At 45.3% G+C, this 22,467-nt stretch overlaps 1 protein-coding gene across 2 annotated transcripts; it reads right to left on the bottom strand.

Annotated features, from left to right (window-relative positions):
- Window positions 1-998: 998 nt before the first annotated feature.
- On the bottom strand, window positions 999-21,078 carry LOC141105046 (uncharacterized). 2 transcript variants are annotated; one of them, XM_073594840.1, is made up of 12 exons: window positions 20,224-21,077; window positions 19,592-19,670; window positions 18,706-18,876; window positions 18,416-18,619; window positions 18,109-18,300; window positions 17,899-18,022; window positions 9,576-9,676; window positions 9,126-9,296; window positions 8,839-9,042; window positions 8,529-8,720; window positions 8,319-8,442; window positions 999-3,015 (listed from the first exon to the last, which is right to left on the bottom strand). In XM_073594840.1, exons 2-12 carry the CDS (start codon window positions 19,667-19,669, stop codon window positions 1,196-1,198), a joined length of 3,381 nt encoding a protein of 1,126 aa, XP_073450941.1. In that variant the 5' UTR covers window position 19,670; window positions 20,224-21,077; the 3' UTR covers window positions 999-1,195. The 2 variants fall into 2 exon arrangements, with proteins under 2 accessions (XP_073450941.1, XP_073450942.1); XM_073594841.1 differs by lacking the exons at window positions 8,529-8,720; window positions 8,839-9,042 and having other exon boundaries at window positions 20,224-21,078.
- Between the last annotated feature and the right edge of the window lie 1,389 nt (window positions 21,079-22,467).

The raw sequence follows: 22,467 nt of genomic DNA, 5'->3' as shown, positions 1-22,467 counted from the left end.
TGTACATTACATACACCTGACCCGTTCACAGTGTACATTACATACACCTGACCCCTGCACCGTGTACCTTACATACACCTGAGCACTTTACCGTGTACATTACATACACCTGACCCCTTCACCGTGTACTTTACATACACCTGACCCCTTCACTGTGTACATTATATACACCTGACCCCTTCACCGTGTACATTACATACACCTGACCCCTTCACTGTGTACATTACATACACCTGACCCCTTCACCGTGTACATTACATACACCTGACCCCTTCATCATGTACATTACATACACCTGACCCCTTCACCGTGTACATTACATACACCTGACCCCTTCACTGTGTACATTACATACACCTGACCCCTGCACCGTGTACATTACATACACCTGACCCCTTCATCATGTACATTACATACACCTGACCCCTTCACCGTGTACATTACATACACCTGACCCCTTCACTGTGTACATTACATACACCTGACCCCTTCACCGTGTACATTACATACACCTGACCCCTTCACCGTGTACCTTACATACACCTGACCCCTTCACTGTGTACATTACATACACCTGACCCCTTCACTGTGTACATTACATACACCTGACCCCTGAACCGTGTACATTACATACACCTGACCCCTTCATCATGTACATTACATACACCTGACCCCTTCACCGTGTACATTACATACACCTGACCCCTGCACCGTGTACCTTACATACACCTGAGCACTTTACCGTGTACATTACATACACCTGACCCCTTCACCGTGTACTTTACATACACCTGACCCCTTCACTGTGTACATTATATACACCTGACCCCTTCACCGTGTACATTACATACACCTGACCCCTTCACTGTGTACATTACATACACCTGACCCCTTCACCGTGTACATTACATACACCTGACCCCTGCACCGTGTACATTACATACACCTGACCCCTGCACTATCAATGTTGAAAAGCTTATAGGAAATGGAGATAGAGACAATTTACATCATGTTTTATTTTGAACCATTGTAGCTTTAGGTATGAAAACATTTAAAAACTGTCTGTGTGCTTTTGATTTAAAACATTTTCCACACTCCAGACCAAGAAAGAGGTCTTAACCATTTCCCACACTTTGGACATGAAATGGGCAATGTCTGTACATGAGTTTGTTGGTGTGTAAGGAGGTCTCTTTCCTCAGTGAGCCATTCCCCGCACTCCGGAGTGAACTCTCTGGTGTTGAAGGAGCTTGTCTTTCCTCCCGAAGCACTTCCCGCACTCTGAGCAAGAGAAAGGTCGCTCGCCTGTGTGAATTCGATGGTGCTTCACCAGGTCACACTTGTGAAAGAAACACTTCCCGCACTCTGAACAGGAAAAAGGTCGCTCGCCCGTGTGACTTCTCTGGTGCGCTGCAAGTACGGGTTTCCGAGTGAAACATTTCCCGCACTCTGAACATGAAAAAGGACGCTCGCCGGTGTGAACGTTCTGGTGTGCAGTAAGCCCACTTTTTCGAGCGAAACATTTCCCACACAATGCGCATGAAAAAGGACGCACACCCGTGTGAGTTCTCTGGTGTATAAGCAGTTTTCCTTTCTGCCTGAAGCTTTTCCCGCACTCTGAGCAGGAAAAAGGACGCTCCCCCGTGTGATATCTTTGGTGTACAGTAAGTCCTTCTTTTTCAGCGAAACATTTCCCGCACTCTGAACATGAAAAAGGACGCTCGCCGGTGTGAACTTTCTGGTGTGCAGTAAGTCCACTTTTTCGAGCGAAACATTTCCCACACAAAGCGCATGAAAAAGGACGCACACCCGTGTGAGTTCTCTGGTGTATAAGCAGTTTTCCTTTCTGCCTGAAGCTTTTCCCGCACTCTGAGCAAGGAAAAGGACGCTCCCCCGTGTGACATCTTTGGTGTAAAGTAAGTCCATCTTTTTCAGCGAAACATTTCCCGCACTCAGAGCAGGAAAAAGGACGCTCGCCGGAGTGACCTCTCAGATGTCTAATGAGTTGTCCTCTCCGCCCAAAGCATTTCCCGCACTCTGAACATGAAAAAGGACGCTCGCCCGTGTGACATTTCCGGTGTGCATTCAGCCCAGATGTGTCAGTAAAACATTTCCCACACTCGGAGCATGAAAAGGGACGCTCGCCTGTGTGAATCCTTCCATGTTTGACCAGGTCTCCTTTCCGAAAGAAACTTTTTCTGCACTCTGAACATGAAAATGGACGTTCTCCTGAATGGATTCTCTGGTGAGCAACGAGCCTTGCCTTCTCGGTGAAACATTTCCCGCACAGTGGACATGTAAAAATGTGAGCTTCTCCTTTATGAACTGCCGGTTGTTGATGGTCACCTTCCTGTGAGAATTTTTTCCCGAATTTTGAAGTGTGAATTAAAGTGTGCTTAGAAAGGTCTCTCTCCACTCTGAAACATTTGCCACATTCAGGACAGGAAAGAGGACTTTCTCCCTCATGGGTCCTCTGGTGATGAAGAAGACGACTTTTCCTTATAAACTGTTTCTCGCAATCGGAACACGAAAACAGCTTTTTTCGGGAGTGGATTTTCGGATGGCCACCAAGGCTTTTTTTATGGGTAAAACCACTGCACTCCGGACCTAAAAAAGGAAGTCCTCTGTCTTTGTGAGACTTCCTGCCCTTCGTAAGTGGAAGAGGACGCTGCTCTGTGTGAACTTTCTGATGTCCAACAAGGCTTGACTTCCTCATAAAACATTTATGGCCTTCAGAACACGTGAACATCTTCTCACCTCTATGTGTAGCAGCGGGCAATTCATTCGAAGATAATCCCTCGGGATTAGAGGGGACGGGTAATTTATCAGTATTGTAAAATCTTGGGTGTGATTTTTCAGAAGATTTCTCGGGATTCGAGGTATCCATTGATCCATCTACACAAGAAAGTGTGCAACGCATATTTCGAACATCGGGGTTTTCTCCTGGAGAACATTGTGTAATAACATGGTCTTCTGCTTCAGAATCAGCTTCTAAGGTATTCCAAACACCCTGTCCACCTGTTTGGGAGGAAATTACAAAAAAAAACGAAATATTGTTTAATGTTTAGCAGTGAGGAATCATGAAGGTTGAGAGAGGACCAACATATCGGGGAGGTGAGAATGGAGTAGGATGACTTGAAACGTTAGCGCAGCACTGGATGAGAGATGCAAGGGTCAACAAATTCGCAAAGCTCTGCCATGGATTTGGGAGTATTAAAAACATGATGTTATACTGAGAATGGAGATGGACCTTTCATATGTTGTACAGTATCTCCTCCTCATTTGTTGGGAACATGACGTTATACTGAAGAATGGAGATGGACCTTTCATATGGTGTACAGTATCTCCTCCTCATTTGTTGGGAACATGACGTTATATTGAGGAATGGAGATGGACCTTTCATATGGTGTACAGTATCTCCTCCTCATTTGGTGGGAACATGACGATATATTGAGGAACGGAGATGGACCTTTCATATGGTGTACAGTATCTCCACCTCATTTGTTGGGAACATGACGTTATATTGAGGAATGGAGATGGACCTTTCATATGGTGTACAGTATCTCCTCCTCATTTGTTGGGAACATGACGTTATATTGAAGAATGGAGATGGACCTTTCATATGGTGTACAGTATCTCCTCCTCATTTGTTGGGAACATGACGTTATATTGAGGAATGGAGATGGACCTTTCATATGGTGTACAGTATCTCCTCCTCATTTGGTGGGAACATGACGATATATTGAGGAACGGAGATGGACCTTTCATATGGTGTACAGTATCTCCACCTCATTTGTTGGGAACATGACGTTATATTGAGGAATGGAGATGGACCTTTCATATGGTGTACAGTAGGGATGAGCTTCGAGTTCGAGTCGAACTCATGTTTCGACTCGAACATTGGCTGTTCGCAAGTTCGCCGAACAGTGAACAATTTGGGGTGTTCGCGGCAAATTCGAATGCCGCGGAACACCCTTTAAAAGTCTATGGGAGAAATCAAAAGTGCTAATTTTAAAGGCTTATATGCAAGTTATTGTCATAAAAAGGGTTTGGGGACCCAGGTCCTGCCCCAGGGGACATGGATCAATGCAAAAAAAAGTTTTAAAAACGGCCGTTTTTTCAGGAGCAGTGATTTTAATAATGCTTAAAGTCAAACAATAAAAGTGTAATGTCCCTTTAAATTTCGTAGCTGGGGGGTGTCTATAGTATGCCTGTAAAGGGGCGCATGTTTCCTGTGTTTAGAACAGTCTGACAGCAAAATGACATTTCGAAGGAAAAAACCCATTTAAAACTACTCGCGGCTATTGCATTGCCGGTCCGACAATACACATAGAAGTTCATTGATAAAAATGGCATGGGAATTCCCCACAGGGGAACCCAGAACCAAAATTTAAAAAAAAAATGACGTGGGGGTCCCCCTAAATTCCATACCAGACCCTTCAGGTCTGGTACTGATTTTAAGGGGAACCCCGCGCCTAAAAAAAAAAAAAAAAAAACGGCGTGGGGTCCCCCCAAAAATCCATACCAGACCCCAGACCCTTATCCGAGCACGCAACCTGGCAGGCCGCAGGAAAAGATGGGGGGACGAGAGTGCGGCCCCCCCCCCCTCCTGAACCATACCAGGCCACATGCCCTCAACATTGGGAGGGTGCTTTGGGGTAGCCCCCCAAAACACCTTGTCCCCATGTTGATGAGGACAAGGGCCTCATCCCCACAACCCTGGCCGGTGGTTGTGGGGGTCTGCGGGCAGGGGGCTTATCGGAATCTGGAAGCCCCCTTTAACAAGGGGACCCCCAGATCCCACCCCCCCTGTGTGATATGGTAAGGGGGTACTTACCCCTACCATTTCACTAAAAAACTGTCAAAAATGTTAAAAATCACAAGAGACAGTTTTTGACAATTCCTTTATTTAAATGCTTCTTCTTTCTTCTATCTTCCTTCATCTTCTTCTTCTGGTTCTTCTGGCTCTTCTGGTTCTTCCTCCGGTGTTCTCGTCCAGCATCTCCTCTGCGGCGTCTTCTATCTTCTTCTCCTCGGGCCGCTCCGCACCCATGGCATGGGGGGAGGCTCCCGCTCTTCTCTTCTTCTTCTTCTCTTCTTCTTTTCTTCTCTTCTTCTCTTCTTCATTTTCTTCTCCGGGCCGCTCCGCATCCATGACGGCATGGAGGGAGGCTCCCGCTGTGTGACGGTGTCTCCTCGTCTGACGGTTCTTAAATAATGGGGGGCGGGGCCACCTGGTGACCCCGCCCCCTCTGATGCACGGGACATGACGGGACTTCCCTGTGGCATTCCCCGTGACGTCACAGGGAAGTCCCGTCAAGTCACCGTGCGTCAGAGGGGGGCGGGGTCACCGGGTGACCCCCCGTTATTTAAGAACCGTCAGACGAGGAGACGCCGTCACACAGCGGGAGCCTCCCTCCATGCCAGCATGGATGCGGAGCGGCCCGGAGAAGAAAATGAAGAAGAGAAGAAGAGAAGAAAAGAAGAAGATCGGGAGCCTCCCCCCATGCCATGGGTGCGGAGCGGCCCGAGGAGAAGAAGATAGAAGACGCCGCGGAGGAGATGCTGGACGAGAACACCGGAGGAAGAACCAGAAGAGCCAGAAGAACCAGAAGAAGAAGATGAAGGAAGATAGAAGAAAGAAGAAGCATTTAAATAAAGGAATTGTCAAAAACTGTCTCTTGTCATTTTTAGCATTTTTGACAGTTTTTTAGTGAAATGGTAGGGGTAAGTACCCCCTTACCATTTCACACAGGGGGGAGGGCCAGGATCTGGGGGTCCCCTTGTTAAAGGGGGCTTCCAGATTCCGATAAGCCCCCCGCCCGCAGACCCCCACAACCACCGGCCAGGGTTGTGGGGATGAGGCCCTTGTCCTCATCAACATGGGGACAAGGTGTTTTGGGGGGCTACCCCAAAGCACCCTCCCAATGTTGAAGGCATGTGGCCTGGTACGGTTCAGGAGGGGGGGCGCACTCTCGTCCACCCCTCTTTTCCTGCGGCCTGCCAGGTTGCGTGCTCGGATAAGGGTCTGGTATGGATTCTTGGGGGGACCCCACGCCGTTTTTTTTTTTTTTTTTGGCATGGGGTTCCCCTTAAAATCCGTACCAGAACTAAAGGGTCTGGTATGGAATTTAGAGGGACCCCCACGTCATTTTTTTTTTTTAATTTTGGCCGGGGTTCCCCTTAATATCCGTACCAGACCTGAAGGGCCTGGTATGGAATTTAGGGGGACCCCCACGTCATTTTTTTTTTTTTAATTTTGGTTCGGGGTTCCCCTGTGGGGAATTCCCATGCCGTTTTTATCAATGAACTTCTATGTGTATTGTCGGACCGGCAATGCAATATCCGCGAGTAGTTTTAAATGGGTTTTTTCCTTCGAAATGTCATTTTGCTGTCAGACTGTTCTAAACACAGGAAACATGCGCCCCCTTACAGGCATACTATAGACACCCCCCAGGTATGAAATTTAAAGGGATATTACACTTTTATTGTTTGACTTTAAGCATTATTAAAATCACTGCTCCTGAAAAAATGGCCGTTTTTAAAACTTTTTTTTGCATTGATCCATGTCCCCTGGGGCAGGACCCAGGTCCCCAAACACTTTTTATGACAATAACTTGCATATAAGCCTTTAAAATTAGCACTTTTGATTATTCATGTTCGTGTCCCATAGACTTTAACGGTGTTCGCGTGTTCGAATGAACTTTTTTCCTGTTCGCATGTTCTGGTGCGAACCGAACAGGGGGGTGTTCGGCTCATCCCTAGTGTACAGTATCTCCTCCTCATTTGTTGGGAATATGACGTTATATTGAGGAATAGAGATAGACCTTTCATATGGTGTACAGTATCTCCTCCTCATTTGTTGGGAACATGACGTTATATTGAGGAATGGAGATGGACCTTTCTTATGGTGTACAGTATCTCCTCCTCATTTGTTGGGAACATGACATTATATTGAGGAATGGAGATGAACCTTTCATATGGCATACAGTGTCTACTCTTCATTTGTTGGGAACATGACGTTATACTGAGGAAAGGAGATGGAACTTTCATATGGTGTACAGTAGTGGTTCTCAACCTCATTCCTCAAGTACCCCCTTAACAAGCCATGTTTGCAGGTTTTCCTTTATCTTGCACAGGTGCTTTAAATCAGAGTCAATGGCTTGGTATTTCAGACAGCTATTTTATCTAAGAAAAATTCCCAAAACATGGCCTGTTGGGGGGCACTTGAGGACTGAGGTTGGGAACCGCTGGTGTACAGTATCTCCTCTTCATTTGTTAGAAACATGAAGTTATATCGAGGAATGGAGATGGACCTTTCATATGGTGTACAGTATCTTCTCCTCATTTGTTGGGAAACATGACATTATATTGAGGAATGGAGATGGACCTTTCATATGGTGTACAGTATCTCCTCCTCATTTGTTGGGAACATGAGGTTATATTGAGTAATGGAGATGGACCTTTCATATAGAGTACAGCAGGGATATGCAATTAGCAGACCTCCAGCTGTTGCAGAACTACAAATCCCATGAGGCATAGCAGGACTCTGACAGCCACAAGCATGACACCCAGAGGCAGAGGCATGATGGGACTTGTAGTTTTGCAAAAGCTGGAGGTCCGCTAATTGCAGATCCCTGGTGTACAGTATCTCCTCCTCATTTGTTAAGAACATGATGTTCTACTGAGGAATGGAGATGGACCTTTTATATGGTGTACAGTATCTTCTCCTCATTTGTTGGGAACATGACGTTATATTGAGGAATGGAGATGGACCTTTTATATGGTGTACAGTATCTTCTCATTTGCAGGGAGATTTTTCTGTTGAGCATAAATGACTGGCCCATCAAATGGTGGCAAATATTTCAACTTCATTTGATGGGCACATTAGCTTGTGGGTTAGGTACATTGACGATGTTCTTATGAACAGTAAAGGGGATTTCTCAACCTTTAAAAAGCTGAGAAATGTTTACTATGTTGCTTAAACATTAAGAGTTTTTCTCTCTGTCAAAGGATTGGGCATAATCCTTTCAAATTTTTTGACTGACAAATATTTAGAAACCCAAACTGGGCAAAGGCATCTTAAAAAAATAAAATACAGAAAACCAAACGATTAAAATGTATTCATTCCAATTGATAATTGGGAATCCAGGGAATACAGAGGAAGGGGACATCTCTCTGGTGGGTTCCCATTACTGGATCTATCTGTAGGAAACACACACACTGACTGAATACATTGTTTCTATGTGTTTATCAGATGATGGGGGATCTAGGTGGACCCTCCGTACTGCTCTCTCCTTTACAATAAAGTCTCCTCTTACCCAGTGATGTGAGGGGCGGCTGATTGTCCATCATGACGTCCTTGTAGAGATCCTTGTGTCCTTCTAAATACTCCCACTCCTCCATGGAGAAATAGACAGTGACATCCTGACACCTTATAGGAACCTGACACACACAATGATACAGTCACCATCCAGACACATCCCTTGTCTGTTACTGGATAATGTCCCAGAATTCCCAACACCGCTCACCTCTCCTGTCAGCAGCTCAATGATTTTATTGGTAAGCTTTAGAACTCCTTCTTTCTTGCTTCTCTGAAGAGTAAGGAAGGTGGGTGGAGGTACGGAGATGGGGCACTGTGTTTCTCGTAGTCTTTTGGACAAGCGTTGACTTCTCCTTCCTCTGCTATTGTCAACAGGTGTCTTCAAAACTACAGCACAGCCCTGGTTATACAGTAATAAATATAAGAACATTAGACTCCTTTTAACCTCCAATATTAGGTTTGAGTTTTTTTAATAAAGATAAATGTGGAATCTGTGAACCTCCCAGAATCCTCCTCACCTCTCCAGTAAGCAAACAGATGATATCCAGAGTGTGCTTCACTAGCGTCCCATGCGAGGGAGAATTGTTTTTTCCCATTTTAATAAGATCAAGAAGGTTCTGATTCTCCACCATGACGTCCTTGTAGACATCCTTGTGTTCTTCTAAATACTCCCACTCCTCCATGGAGAAATAGACAGTGACATCCTGACACCTTATAGGAACCTGACACACACAATGATACAGTCACCATCCAGACACATCCCTTGTCTGTTACTGGATAATGTCCCAGAATTCCCACCGCTCACCTCTCCTGTCAGCAGCTCCATCATCTTCTTGGTGACTTCTAGAATCTTCTTGAAGTTGTTTGTTTTAGGAGTCTGCAAATGAAGTAGAGGCACTCTGATGGGAGATGATCTAAGAAGATGCCTGCTGGTTGTCAACTGTTCTCCAGATGTCTTCTTTAGCACTTCATAAACCTTCATAAAAATACACTCATAGTTATTGCCACAAATATCCCGGAATCCTTCTTACCTACATTCTTACCAGTCAGGTCTGTGTTTTATTAATAGAGATAAGAGTGATGTCATGTGACTTCCCAGAATCCTCCTCACCTCTCTGGTCAGGTCTATTTTATTTATAGAGATAAGAGTGATGTCATGTGACCTCCCAGAATCCTCCTCACCTCTCCGGTCAGGTCTGTGTTTTATTAATAGAGATAAGAGTGATGTCATGTGACCTCCCAGAATCCTCCTCACCTCTCCGGTCAGCAGGTAGATGATCTCCAGGGAGAGGTTCAAAATCCATTCAGTTATTTGACTTTGGTCTTTGTCCATCCTTATTTGTGTTGTGGTGGGATCTATAGAGATAAAGATGGAATATAAACTGAAAAATATCTGCACTGCACTAGGATGGATAATTTCTAGCAGTATTGCTCCATAGGTATCGTGTTGTGATTTTTACCCATTTTAGGGCGTGTCCAGTCTATAAACCAGAGGCTCTGGATGGACAGTTGGATAAATGGCTCTATATTTAGGATGTATACGGTCTATAAACCATAGGCTCTGGATGGACAGTTGGATAAATGGTTCTATATTTAGGATGTATCCAGTCTATAAACCAGAGGCTCTGGATGGACAGTTGGATAAATGGTTCTATATTTAGGATGTTTCTAGACACATATTATAAAATAACTCCAATATACAGGATGTGATATGTCTGTAGTTGCGGATGTTGGAGATAGAAGACATCACAGTGACTATGGAGGAAGAGGACGGACATGACGGGGGGTTACTGGGTGTAAATATAAAATAATATTTTATTACCTCCTCTGCTGCCAGTTCTAGCAATGTCTCCTCTCTACTTTCTGACTCACTTCTGACGCGGAACTTCCTTTTTATATGTGATATCACTTCCTGTCTTTGCACTCAACTGACAATCATCGATCTCACCACCTGGTGGAGAATACGAAGACTGAAGCCTTCTTTGGCTTCATTGCATATAATAATATCACCCACGCATTATACCTTAGTTAAAGTTCCATATCATTCTATATAAAGTTCTTCTTACCAGGGAATCCTTATTAAGATCAATCACTCTACAGAAGAACAAAGGGAAGAAATCTAAATGTTAGGAACATTCTCTAACCAAGCTCCAGAAATGCACAACGATCTATAGATATATTGGCCGATTCTGTGACCTTGTGCTTTGTGAGGTTTTATGAACACATCTGACTAACCTGACTAATGTATAAGGGGGATAGTGTTTTTTGTATTACTTATTTATTATTTAATTTTTGTATTATTTTTTACAATTTTGTTTTACAATCATTCTTTATTATTTATTTTTTTACAGTTTTTTTAGGAGCCCCATTGGGGGGATTATGGTGTATGATATTGTTAGCATTTTTAATTTTATAAGTTGGGCAATGGGAAGCCAGTGGAAGGATTGGCAGAGAGTTGTGGAGGACACTGCATGGAGACCAGTGGAGGGATTGGCAGAGGGGGGTGGAGGACACCGAATAGAATCCAGTGGAGGGATTGGCAGAGAGGGGTGGAGGACGCTGAATGGAAGCCAGTGGAGGGATTGGCAGAGAGGGGTGGAGGACACTGAATGGAAGGCAGAGGAGGGAATGGCAGAGATGGGTGGCGGACACTGAATGGAATCCAGTGGAGGGATTGGCAGAGAGGGGTGGCGGAAACTGAATGGAAGGCAGAGGAGGGAATGGCAGAGAGGGGTGGAGGACATTGAATGGAAACCAGTGGAGGGATTGGCAGAGAAGGGTGGAGGACACTGAGAGGAAGCCAGTGGCGGGATTGGCAGACAGGGGTGGAGGACACTGAATAGAATCCATTGGGGGGATTGGCAGAGAGGGGTGGAGGACACTGAATGGGGGCCAGAGGAGGGATTGGCAGAGACGGGTGGCGGACACTGAATAGAATGCAGTGGTGGGATTGGCAGAGGGGGGTGGCGGAAACTATATGGAAGGCAGAGGGGGGAATGGCAGGGACGGGTGGAGGACACTGAATAAAATCCAGTGGAGGGATTGGCAGAGAGGGGTGGATGACACTGAAAGGAAGGCAGAGGAGGGAATGGCAGAGACGGGTGGCGGACACTGAATGGAATCCAGTGGAGGGAATGACAGAGAGGGGTGGAGGACACTGAATGGAATCCAGTGGAGGGATTGGCAGAGAGGGGTGGAGAACACTGAATGGAATCCAGTGGAGGGATTGGCAGAGAGGGGTGGAGAACACTGAATGGAATCCAGTGGAGGGATTGGCAGAGAGGGGTGGAGGACACTGAATGGAATCCAGTGGAGGGATTGGCAGAGAGGGGTGGAGGACACTGAATGGAAGGACACTGAATAGAATCCAGTGGAGGGATTGGCAGAGAGGGGTGGAGGACACTGAATGGAATCCAGTGGAGGGATTGGCAGAGAGGGGTGGAGGACATTGAATGGAATCCAGTGGAGGGATTGGCAGAGAGGGGTGGAGAACACTGAATGGAATCCAGTGGAGGGATTGGCAGAGAGGGGTGGAGGACACTGAATGGAAGGACACTGAATAGAATCCAGTGGAGGGATTGGCAGAGCAGGGTGGAGGACACCGAATCAAAGCCAGAGGAGAGACACTGGCGGACACTGCATGGAGGCATTGGCAGAGAGGGGTGGAGGAGGGATTGCCAGAGAGAAAGAGAGTTCATTAAAGTGTACAGTCCCTGAGACTGATATCTAGGCCAAGGTCCCGTCTGTCCACATCAATTGCACTGTTCCAGACTGGTGAGTAGCAGATTTCCAAGAGAGCAGGCCGATGCAGAGTAGTGGTGCACACTGATGATGTAAGACGGTCAGATAGCATGTCAATGTGTTTTAGGAGAAAGAGTCCGACTCTGTTCCTCAGGAGGACCAAGGTGCTTTGTTAGTAGTCCTAATCTTTCAAAATACTGATGGTCATAGTAACCCTTTTACAGGTATTAGTGTTGGTAGGTACAAATGATATGGTGGAGGAGAGCTGTCCGAGAATGAAAGGGTGATCCTAGAAAACAGCATGTGGACGTTATATGGACCACCTGTGCCTTTAGCATATTGGCAATCTGACTACTAATTGCAGACAGGCTCCGTGATGGTGAGACCAGGGCTCTGTGGATGGTGGGTGGGGGTTCCGTTGTATTGATGGACACAATAGAAAGAACAATAATCTGCGATTATTTGCTACAACAAAGATTTTTATTTCTACAAAATGTATACACAGCCGAACAACTCAACACGTTGTAAATCAAACATGTTTTTTCACAACAATATATGTTATTATGGGACTCATCCTAAAACAGTATCTGTGAATAAGATCGGGCAATGCAACTGGTTTGCAGGACACTTACACTATCAAAATCGACAGAACCAGAATCGCCAGGCAGAAGATCTTCCCATGGTAACTACAGAGCGTTATTACAAAGAACTGCTACATAAAGTTGTCCTCATGTTAACAAGCATATATTGGCAATAACATATAGTCCTATAACAAGGACAGTGATGCTAAGCACTCCATCTTTTAGGAGCAACGGTGCTGGTTTCCCCGGTTTGATCACTTTACATATTGTAGAAATGACGTCATGACGTTATCTTCAGGTTTATTCCCCAACACAAGAATTGATAGCATCACAATTGCTTCCTCCGATGGCTGGCAAACTCAATAAATATTGGCAACCAAAGTATGGAAAAAAGTTCAGATTCCGATGGCAGTTGACTAAAAGAAAATTAGCGTAAAAGTTCCTAGCGCTCCTAGCATAATAAAACATGCATAAAACGGGTACAAAAAACTGTTAAAAGGACCAATTGGCAAAAAAGGATAAATAAACTGACCCCAGTTGTACGGGAACCATTCTCCACTGAAGACCAATGTAAGGGTACCCTTCACCACTGACCCCAGTTGTACGGGAACTATTCTCCACTGAAGACCAATGTAAGGGTACCCTTCACCACTGACCCCAGTTGTACGGGAACCATTCTTCACTGAAGACCAATGTAAGGGTACCCTTCAACACTGACCCCAGTTGTACGGGAACCATTCTTCACTGAAGACCAATGTAAGGGTACCCTTCACCACTGACCCCAGTTGTATGGGAACCATTCTCCACTGAAGACCAATGTAAGGGTACCCTTCACCACTGACCCCAGTTGTACGGGAACCATTCTTCACTGAAGACCAATGTAAGGGTACCCTTCACCACTGACCCCAGTTGTATGGGAACCATTCTCCACTGAAGACCGATGTAAGGATACCCTTCACCACTGACATCAGTTGTACGGGAACCATTCTCCACTGAAGACCGAAGTAAGGGTACCCTTCACCACTGACATCAGTTGTACGGGAACCATTCTTCACTGAAGACCGATGTAAGGGTACCCTTCACCACTGACTCCAGTTGTACGGGAACCATTCTCCACTGAAGACCGATGTAAGGGTACCCTTAACCACTGACCCCAGTTGTACGGGAACCATTCTTCACTGACCGATGTAAGGGTACCCTTCACCACTGACCCCAGTTGTACGGGAACCATTCTTCACTGAAGACTTATGTAAGGGTACCCTTCACCACTGACCTCAGTTGTACGTGAAACATTCTCCACTGAAGACCAATGTAAGGGTACCCTTCACCCCTGACCCCAGTTGTACGGGAACCATTCTTCACTGAAGACCGATGTAAGGGTACCCTTCACCACTAACCCCAGTTCTACGGGAACCATTCTCCACTGAAGACCGATGTAAGGGTACCCTTCACCACTAACCCCAGTTCTACAGGAACCATTCTCCACTGAAGACCGATGTAAGGGTACCCTTCACCACTGACCCCAGTTGTACGTGAACCATTCTCCACTGAAGACTGATGTAAGGGTACCCTTTACCACTAACCCCAGTTGTACGGGAACCATTCTCCACTGAAGACCTATGTAAGGGTACCCTTCACCACTGACCCCAGTTGTACGGGAACCATTCTCCACTGAAGACCTTTGTAAGGGTACCCTTCACCACTGACCCCAGTTGTACGGGAACCATTTTTCACTGAAGACCAATGTAAGGGTACCCTTCACCACTGACCCCAGTTGTACGGGAACCATTCTTCTACCTACATTACATACATCTGACCCCTTCACCGTGTACATTACATACACCTGACCCCTTCACCGTGTACATTACATACACCTGACCCCTGCACTATCAATGTTGAAAAGCTTATAGGAAATGGAGATAGAGACAATTTACATCATGTTTTATTTTGAACCATTGTAGCTTTAGGTATGAAAACATTTAAAAACTGTCTGTGTGCTTTTGATTTAAAACATTTTCCACACTCCAGACCAAGAAAGAGGTCTTAACCATTTCCCACACTTTGGACATGAAATGGGCAATGTCTGTACATGAGTTTGTTGGTGTGTAAGGAGGTCTCTTTCCTCAGTGAGCCATTCCCCGCACTCCGGAGTGAACTCTCTGGTGTTGAAGGAGCTCGTCTTTCCGCCCAAAGCACTTCCCGCACTCTGAGCAAGAGAAAGGTCGCTCGCCTGTGTGAATTCGAAGGTGCTTCACCAGGTCACCTTTGTGAAAGAAACACTTCCCGCACTCTGAACAGGAAAAAGGTCGCTCGCCCGTGTGACTTCTATGGTGCGCTGCAAGTACGGTTTTCCGAGTGAAACATTTCCCGCACTCTGAACATGAAAAAGGACGCTCGCCGGTGTGAACTTTCTGGTGTGCAGTAAGCCCACTTTTTTGAGCGAAACATTTTCCACACAAAGCGCATGAAAAAGGACGCACACCCGTGTGAGTTCTCTGGTGTATAAGCACTTTTCCTTTCTGCCTGAAGCTTTTCCCGCACTCTGAGCAAGAAAAAGGACGTTCACCCGTGTGACATCTTTGGTGTAAAGTAAGTCCATCTTTTTCAGCAAAACATTTCCCGCACTCAGAGCAGGAAAAAGGACGCTCCCTCGTGTGACCTCTCAGATGTCTAATGAGTTGTCCTCTCCGCCCAAAGCATTTCCCGCACTCTGAACATGAAAAAGGACGCTCGCCCGTGTGACATTTCCGGTGTGCATTCAGCCCAGATGTGTCAGTGAAACATTTCCCACACTCGGAGCATGAAAAGGGACGCTCGCCTGTGTGAATCCTCTCATGTTTGACGAGGTCTCCTTTCTGAAAGAAACTTTTTCCGCACTCTGAACATGAAAATGGACGTTCTCCTGAATGGATTCTCTGGTGAGCAACGAGGCTTGCCTTCTCGGTGAAACATTTCCCGCACAGTGGACATGTAAAAGTGTGAGCTTCTCCTTTATGAACTGCCGGTTGTTGATGGTCACCTTCCTGTGAGAATTTTTTCCCGAATTTTGAAGTGTGAATTAAAGTGTGCCTAGAAAGGTCTCTCTCCACTCTGAAACATTTGCCACATTCAGGACAGGAAAGAGGACTTTCTCCCTCATGGGTCCTCTGGTGGTGAAGAAGACGACTTTTCCTTATAAATTGTTTCTCGCAATCGGAACACGAAAACAGCTTTTTTCGGGAGTGGATTTTCGGATGGCCACCAAGGCTTTTTTTATGGGTAAAACCACTGCACTCCGGACCTAAAAAAGGAAGTCCTCTGTCTTTGTGAGACTTCCTGCCCTTCGTAAGTGGAAGAGGACGCTGCCCTGTGTGAACTTTCTGATGTCCAACAAGGCTTGACTTCCTCATAAAACATTTATGGCCTTCAGAACACGTGAACATCTTCTCACCTCTATGTGTAGCAGCGGGCAATTCATTAGAAGATAATCCCTCGGGATTAGAGGGGACAGGTAATTTATCAGTATTGTAAAATCTTGGGTGTGATTTTTCAGAAGATTTCTCGGGATTCGAGGTATCCATTGATCCATCTACACAAGAAAGTGTGCAACGCATATTTCGAACATCGGGGTTTTCTCCTGGAGAACATTGTGTAATACCATGGTCTTCTGCTTCAGAATCAGCTTCTAAGGTATTCCAAACACCCTGTCCACCTGTTGGCGAAGAAATTACAAAATAAAAAATGAAATATTGTTTAATGTTTAGCAGTGAGGAATCATGAAGGTTGAGAGAGGACCAACATATCGGGGAGGTGAGAATGGAGTAGGATGACTTGAAACATTAGCGCAGCACTGGATGAGAGATGCAAGGGTCAACAAATTCGCAAAGCTCTGCCATGGATTTGGGAGTATTAAAAACATGATGTTATACTGAGAATGGAGATGGACCTTTCATATGGTGTACAGTATCTCCTCCTCATTTGTTGGGAACATGACGTTATATTGAAGAATGGAGATGGACCTTTCATATGGTGTACAGTATCTCCTCCTCATTTGTTGGGAACATGACGTTATATTGAGGAATGGAGATGAACCTTTCATATGGTGTACAGTATCTCCTCCTCATTTGTTGGGAACATGACGTTATATTGAGGAATGGAGATGAACCTTTCATATGGCATACAGTGTCTACTCTTCATTTGTTGGGAACATGACGTTATACTGAGGAAAGGAGTTGGAACTTTCATATGGTGTACAGTAGTGGTTCTCAACCTCAGTCCTCAAGTACCCCCTTAACAAGCCATGTTTGCAGGTTTTCCTTTATCTTGCACAGGTGCTTTAAATCAGAGTCAATGGCTTGGTATTTCAGACAGCTATTTTATCTAAGGAAAATACCCAAAACATGGCCTGTTGGGGGGCACTTGAGGACTGAGGTTGAGAACCGCTGGTGTACAGTATCTCCTCCTCATTTGTTAGAAACATGAAGTTATATCGAGGAATGGAGATGGACCTTTCATATGGTGTACAGTATCTCCCCCCCCATTTGTTGGGAAACATGACATTATAATGAGGAATGGAGATGGACCTTTCATATGGTGTACAGTATCTCCTCCTCATTTATTAAGAACATGATGTTCTACTGAGGAATGGAGATGGACCTTTCATATGGTGTACAGTATCTCCTCCACATTTGTTGGGAACATGATGTTATATTGAGGAATGGAGATGGACCTTTTATATGGTGTACAGTATCTTCTCCTCATTTGCAGGGAGATTTTTCTGTTGAGCATAAATGACTGGCCCATCAAATGGTGGCAAATATATTAACTTCATTTGATGGGCAAATTAGCTTGTGGGTTAGGTACATTGACGATGTTCTTATGAACAGTAAAGGGGATTTCTCAACCTTTAAAAAGCTGAGAAATGTTTACTATGTTGCTTAAACATTAAGAGTTTTTCTCTCTGTCAATGGATTGGGCATAATCCTTTCAAATTTTTTGACTGACAAAGATTTAGAAACCCAAACTGTGCAAAGGCATCTTAAAAAAATAAAATACAGAAAACAAAACCATTAAAATGTATTCATTGCAATTGATAATTGGCTATCCCGGGAATACAGAGGAAGGGGACATCTCTCTGGTCGGTTCCCATTACTGGATCTATCTGTAGGAAACACACACACTGACTGAATACATTGTTTCTGTGTGTTTATCAGATGATGGGGGATCTAGGTGGAGCCTCCGTACTGCTCTCTCCTTTACAATAAAGTCTCCTCTTACCCGGTGATGTGAGGGGCGGCTGATTCTCCATCATGACGTCCTTGTAGAGATCCTTGTGTCCTTCTAAATACTCCCACTCCTCCATGGAAAAATAGACAGTGACATCCTGACACCTTATAGGAACCTGACACACACAATGATACAGTCACCATCCAGACACATCCCTTGTCTGTTACTGGATAATGTCCCAGAATTCCCGGCACCGCTCACCTCTCCTGTCAGCAGCTCAATGATTTTATTGGTAAGCTTTAGAACTCCTTCTTTCTTGCTTCTCTGAAGAGTAAGGAAGGTGGGTGGAGGTACGGAGATGGGGCACTGTGTTTCTCGTAGTCTTTTGGACAAGCGTTGACTTCTCCTTCCTCTGCTATTGTCAACAGGTGTCTTCAAAACTACAGCACAGCCCTGGTTATACAGTAATAAATATAAGAACACTAGACTCCTTTTTACCTCCATTAGGTTTGAGTTTTTTTAATAAAGATAAATGTGGAATCTGTGAACCTCCCAGAATCCTCCTCACCTCTCCAGTAAGCAAACAGATGATATCCAGAGTGTGCTTCACTAGCGTCCCATGCGAGGGAGAATTGTTTTTTCCCATTTTAATAAGATCAAGAAGGTTCTGATTCTCCACCATGACGTCCTTGTAGAGATCCTTGTGTCCTTCTAAATACTCCCACTCCTCCATGGAGAAATAGACAGTGACATCCTGACACCTTATAGGAACCTGACACACACAATGATACAGTCACCATCCAGACACATCCCTTGTCTGTTACTGGATAATGTCCCAGAATTCTCAGCACCGCTCACCTCTCCTGTCAGCAGCTCCATCATCTTCTTGGTGACTTCTAGGATCTTCTTGAAGTTGTTTGTTTTAGGAGTCTGCAAATGAAGTAGAGGCACTCTGATGGGAGATGATCTAAGAAGATGCCTGCTGGTTGTCAACTGTTCTCCAGATGTCTTCTTTAGCACTTCATAAACCTTCATAAAAATACACTCATAGTTATTGCCACAAATATCCCGGAATCCTTCTTACCTACATTCTTACCAGTCAGGTCTGTGTTTTATTAATAGAGATAAGAGTGATGTCATGTGACCTCCCAGAATCCTCAGCACCTCTCCGGTCAGGTCTGTGTTTTATTAATAGAGATAAGAGTGATGTCATGTGACCTCCCAGAATCCTCCTCACCTCTCCGGTCAGGTCTGTGTTTTATTAATAGAGATGAGTGATGTCATGTGACCTCCCAGAATCCTCAGCACCTCTCCGGTCAGGTCTGTGTTTTATTAATAGAGATAAGAGTGATGTCATGTGACCTCCCAGAATCCTCCTCACCTCTCCGGTCAGGTCTGTGTTTTATTAATAGAGATAAGAGTGATGTCATGTGACCTCCCAGAATCCTCCTCACCTCTCCGGTCAGGTCTGTGTTTTATTAATAGAGATGAGTGATGTCATGTGACCTCCCAGAATCCTCCTCACCTCTCCGGTCAGGTCTGTGTTTTACTAATAGAGATAAGAGTGATGTCATGTGACCTCCCAGAATCCTCCTCACCTCTCCGGTCAGGTCTGTGTTTTATTAATAGAGATAAGCGTGATGTCATGTGACCTCCCAGAATCCTCCTCACCTCTCCGGTCAGGTCTGTGTTTTATTAATAGAGATAAGAGTGATGTCATGTGACCTCCCAGAATCCCCCTCACCTCTCCGGTCAGCAGGCAGATGATCTCCAGGGAGAGGTTCAAAATCCATTCAGTTATTTGACTTTGGTCTTTGTCCATCCTTATTGGTGTTGTGGTGGGATCAATAGAGATAAAAGATGGAATATAAATTGAAAATTATCTGCACTGCACTAGGATGGATAATTTCTAGCAGCATTGCTCCATAGTTATCATGTTGTGATTTTTACCCATTTTAGGGCGTGTCCAGTCTATAAACCAGAGGCTCTGGATGGACAGTTGGATAAATGGTTCTATATTTAGGATGTATCTGGTCTATAAACCAGAGGTTCTGGATGGACAGTTGGATAAATGGCTCTAAATTTAGGATGTATCTGGTCTATAAACCAGAGGCTCTGGATGGACAGTTGGATAAATGGTCCTATATTTAGGATGTATCTGGTCTATAAACCAGAGGTTCTGGATGGACAGTTGGATAAATGGTTCTATATTTAGGATGTATCTAGACACATATTAAAAAATAACTCCAATATACAGGATGTGATATGTCTGTAGTAGTGGGCGTTGGAGATAAAAGACATCACAGTGACTATGGAAGAAGAGGACGGACATGACGGGGGGTTACTGGGTGTAAATATAAAATAACATTCTATTACCTCCTCTGCTGCCAGTTCCAGTAATGTCTCTTCTCTGCTTTCTCCCAACTCACCTCTGATCCGGAATTTCCTGTTTATATGTGACATCACTTCCTGTCTTTGCGCTCAACTGACAATCATCGATCTCACCACCTGGTGGAGAATATGAAGACTGAAGCCTACGTAGTGCATTCTTTGGCTTCATTGCATATAATAATATCACCCACGCATTATACCTTAGTTAAAGTTTCATATCATTCTATATAAAGTTCTTCTTACCAGGGAATCCTTATTAAGATCAATCACTCTACAGAAGAACAAAGGGAAGAAATCTAAATGTTAGGAACATTCTCTAACCAAGCTCCAGAAATCCACAAGGATCTATAGATATATTGGCCGATTCTGTGACCTTGTGCTTTGTGAGGTTTTACGAACACATCTGATTAATCTGACTAATGTAGGGGGATAGTTTTATTTGTTATTACTTATTTATTATTTAATTTTTGCACTATTTTTTACAATTTTGTTTTACAATCATTCTTTATTATTTATTTTTTACAGTTTTTTTAGGAGCCCTATTGGGGGGATTGTGGTGTATGATATTGTTAGTATTTTTATTTTATAAGTTGGGCAATGGGAAGCCAGTGGAAGGATTGGCAGAGAGTTGTGGAGGACACTGCATGGAGACCAGTGGAGGGATTGGCAGAGGGGGGTGGAGGACACTAAGTGGAAGCCAGTGGAGGGATTGGCAGAGAGGGGTGGAGGACACTTAATGGAGACCAGTGGTGGGATTGGCAGAGAGGGATAAAGGACACTGAATGGAAGCCAGTGGAGGAATTGGCAGAGAGGGGTGGAGGACACTGAATGGAGGCCAATAGAGGGATTGGCAGAGAGGGGTGGAGGACACTGAATGGAGGCCAATGGAGGGATTGGCAGAGAGGGGAGGAGGACACTAAATGGAAACCAGTGGAGGGATTGGCAGAGATGGATGGAGGACACTGAGTGGGGGCCAGTGGAGGGATTGGCAGAGAGGGGTGGAGGACACTTAATGGAAACCAGTGGAGGGATTGGCAGAAAGGGGTGGAGGACACTGAATGGAAGCCAGTGGAGGAATTGGCAGAGAGGGGTGGAGGACACTGAATGGAGGCCAATAGAGGGATTGGCAGAGAGGGATGGAGGACACTGAATGGAGGCCAATGGAGGGATTGGCAGAGAGGGGAGGAGGACACTAAATGGAAACCAGTGGAGGGATTGGCAGAGATGGATGGAGGACACTGAGTGGGGGCCAGTGGAGGGATTGGCAGAGAGGGGTGGAGGACACTTAATGGAAACCAGTGGAGGGATTGGCAGAAAGGGGTGGAGGACACTAAATGGAAACCAGTGGAGGGATTGGCAGAAAGGGGTGGAGGACACTGAGATGAAGCCAGTGGAGGGATTGGCAGAGAGGGGTGGAGGACACTGAGAGGAAGCCAGTGGCAGAAAGGGCAGAGATGGGTGGAGGACACTGAATGGAGGCCATTGGAGGGATTGGGATAGAGCGCTGGAGGACACTGAATGGAGGCCAGAGAAGAAATTGGCAAAAAGGGGTGGAGGACACTGAGTGGAAGCAGTTGGAGGGATTGGCAGAGAGGGGTGGAAGACACTGAATAGAAGCCAGTGGAGGGATTGGCAGAGAGGGGTGGCGGACACTGAATGGAATCCAGTGGAGGGATTGGCAGAGAGGGGTGGAGGACACTGAATGGAATCCAGTGGAGCGATTGGCAGAGAGGGATGGAGGACACTGAATGGAAGGCAGAGGGATTAACAGAGAGAAAGAGAGTTCATTAAAGTGTACAGTCCCTGAGACTGGTATCTAAGCCAAAGTCCCGTCTGTCCACATCAATTGCACTGTTACAGACTGGTGAGTAGCAAATTTCCAAGAGAGCAGGCCGATGCAGAGTAGTGGTGCACACCGATGATGTAATACGGTCAGATAGCATGTCAATGTGTTTTAGGAGAAAGAGTCCGACTCTGTTCCTCAGGAGGACCAAGGTGCTTTGTTAGTAGTCCTAATCTTTCAAAATACTGATGGTCATAGTAACCCTTTTACAGGTATTAGTGTTGGTAGGTACAAATGATATGGTGGAGGAGAGCTGTCAGAGAATGAAAGGGTGATCCTAGAAAACAGCACGTGGACAGTATATGGACCACCTGTGCCTTTAGCATATTGGCAATCTGACTACTAATTGCAGACAGGCTTCATAATGGTGAGACCAGGGCTCTGTG

This window comes from Aquarana catesbeiana, linkage group LG08, assembly GCF_042186555.1.
Source record: "Aquarana catesbeiana isolate 2022-GZ linkage group LG08, ASM4218655v1, whole genome shotgun sequence".
Lineage (NCBI taxonomy): Eukaryota > Metazoa > Chordata > Amphibia > Anura > Ranidae > Aquarana > Aquarana catesbeiana.
Note: the sequence above shows the minus strand (reverse complement) of the source record. Positions and strands in the feature narration are given on the sequence as shown.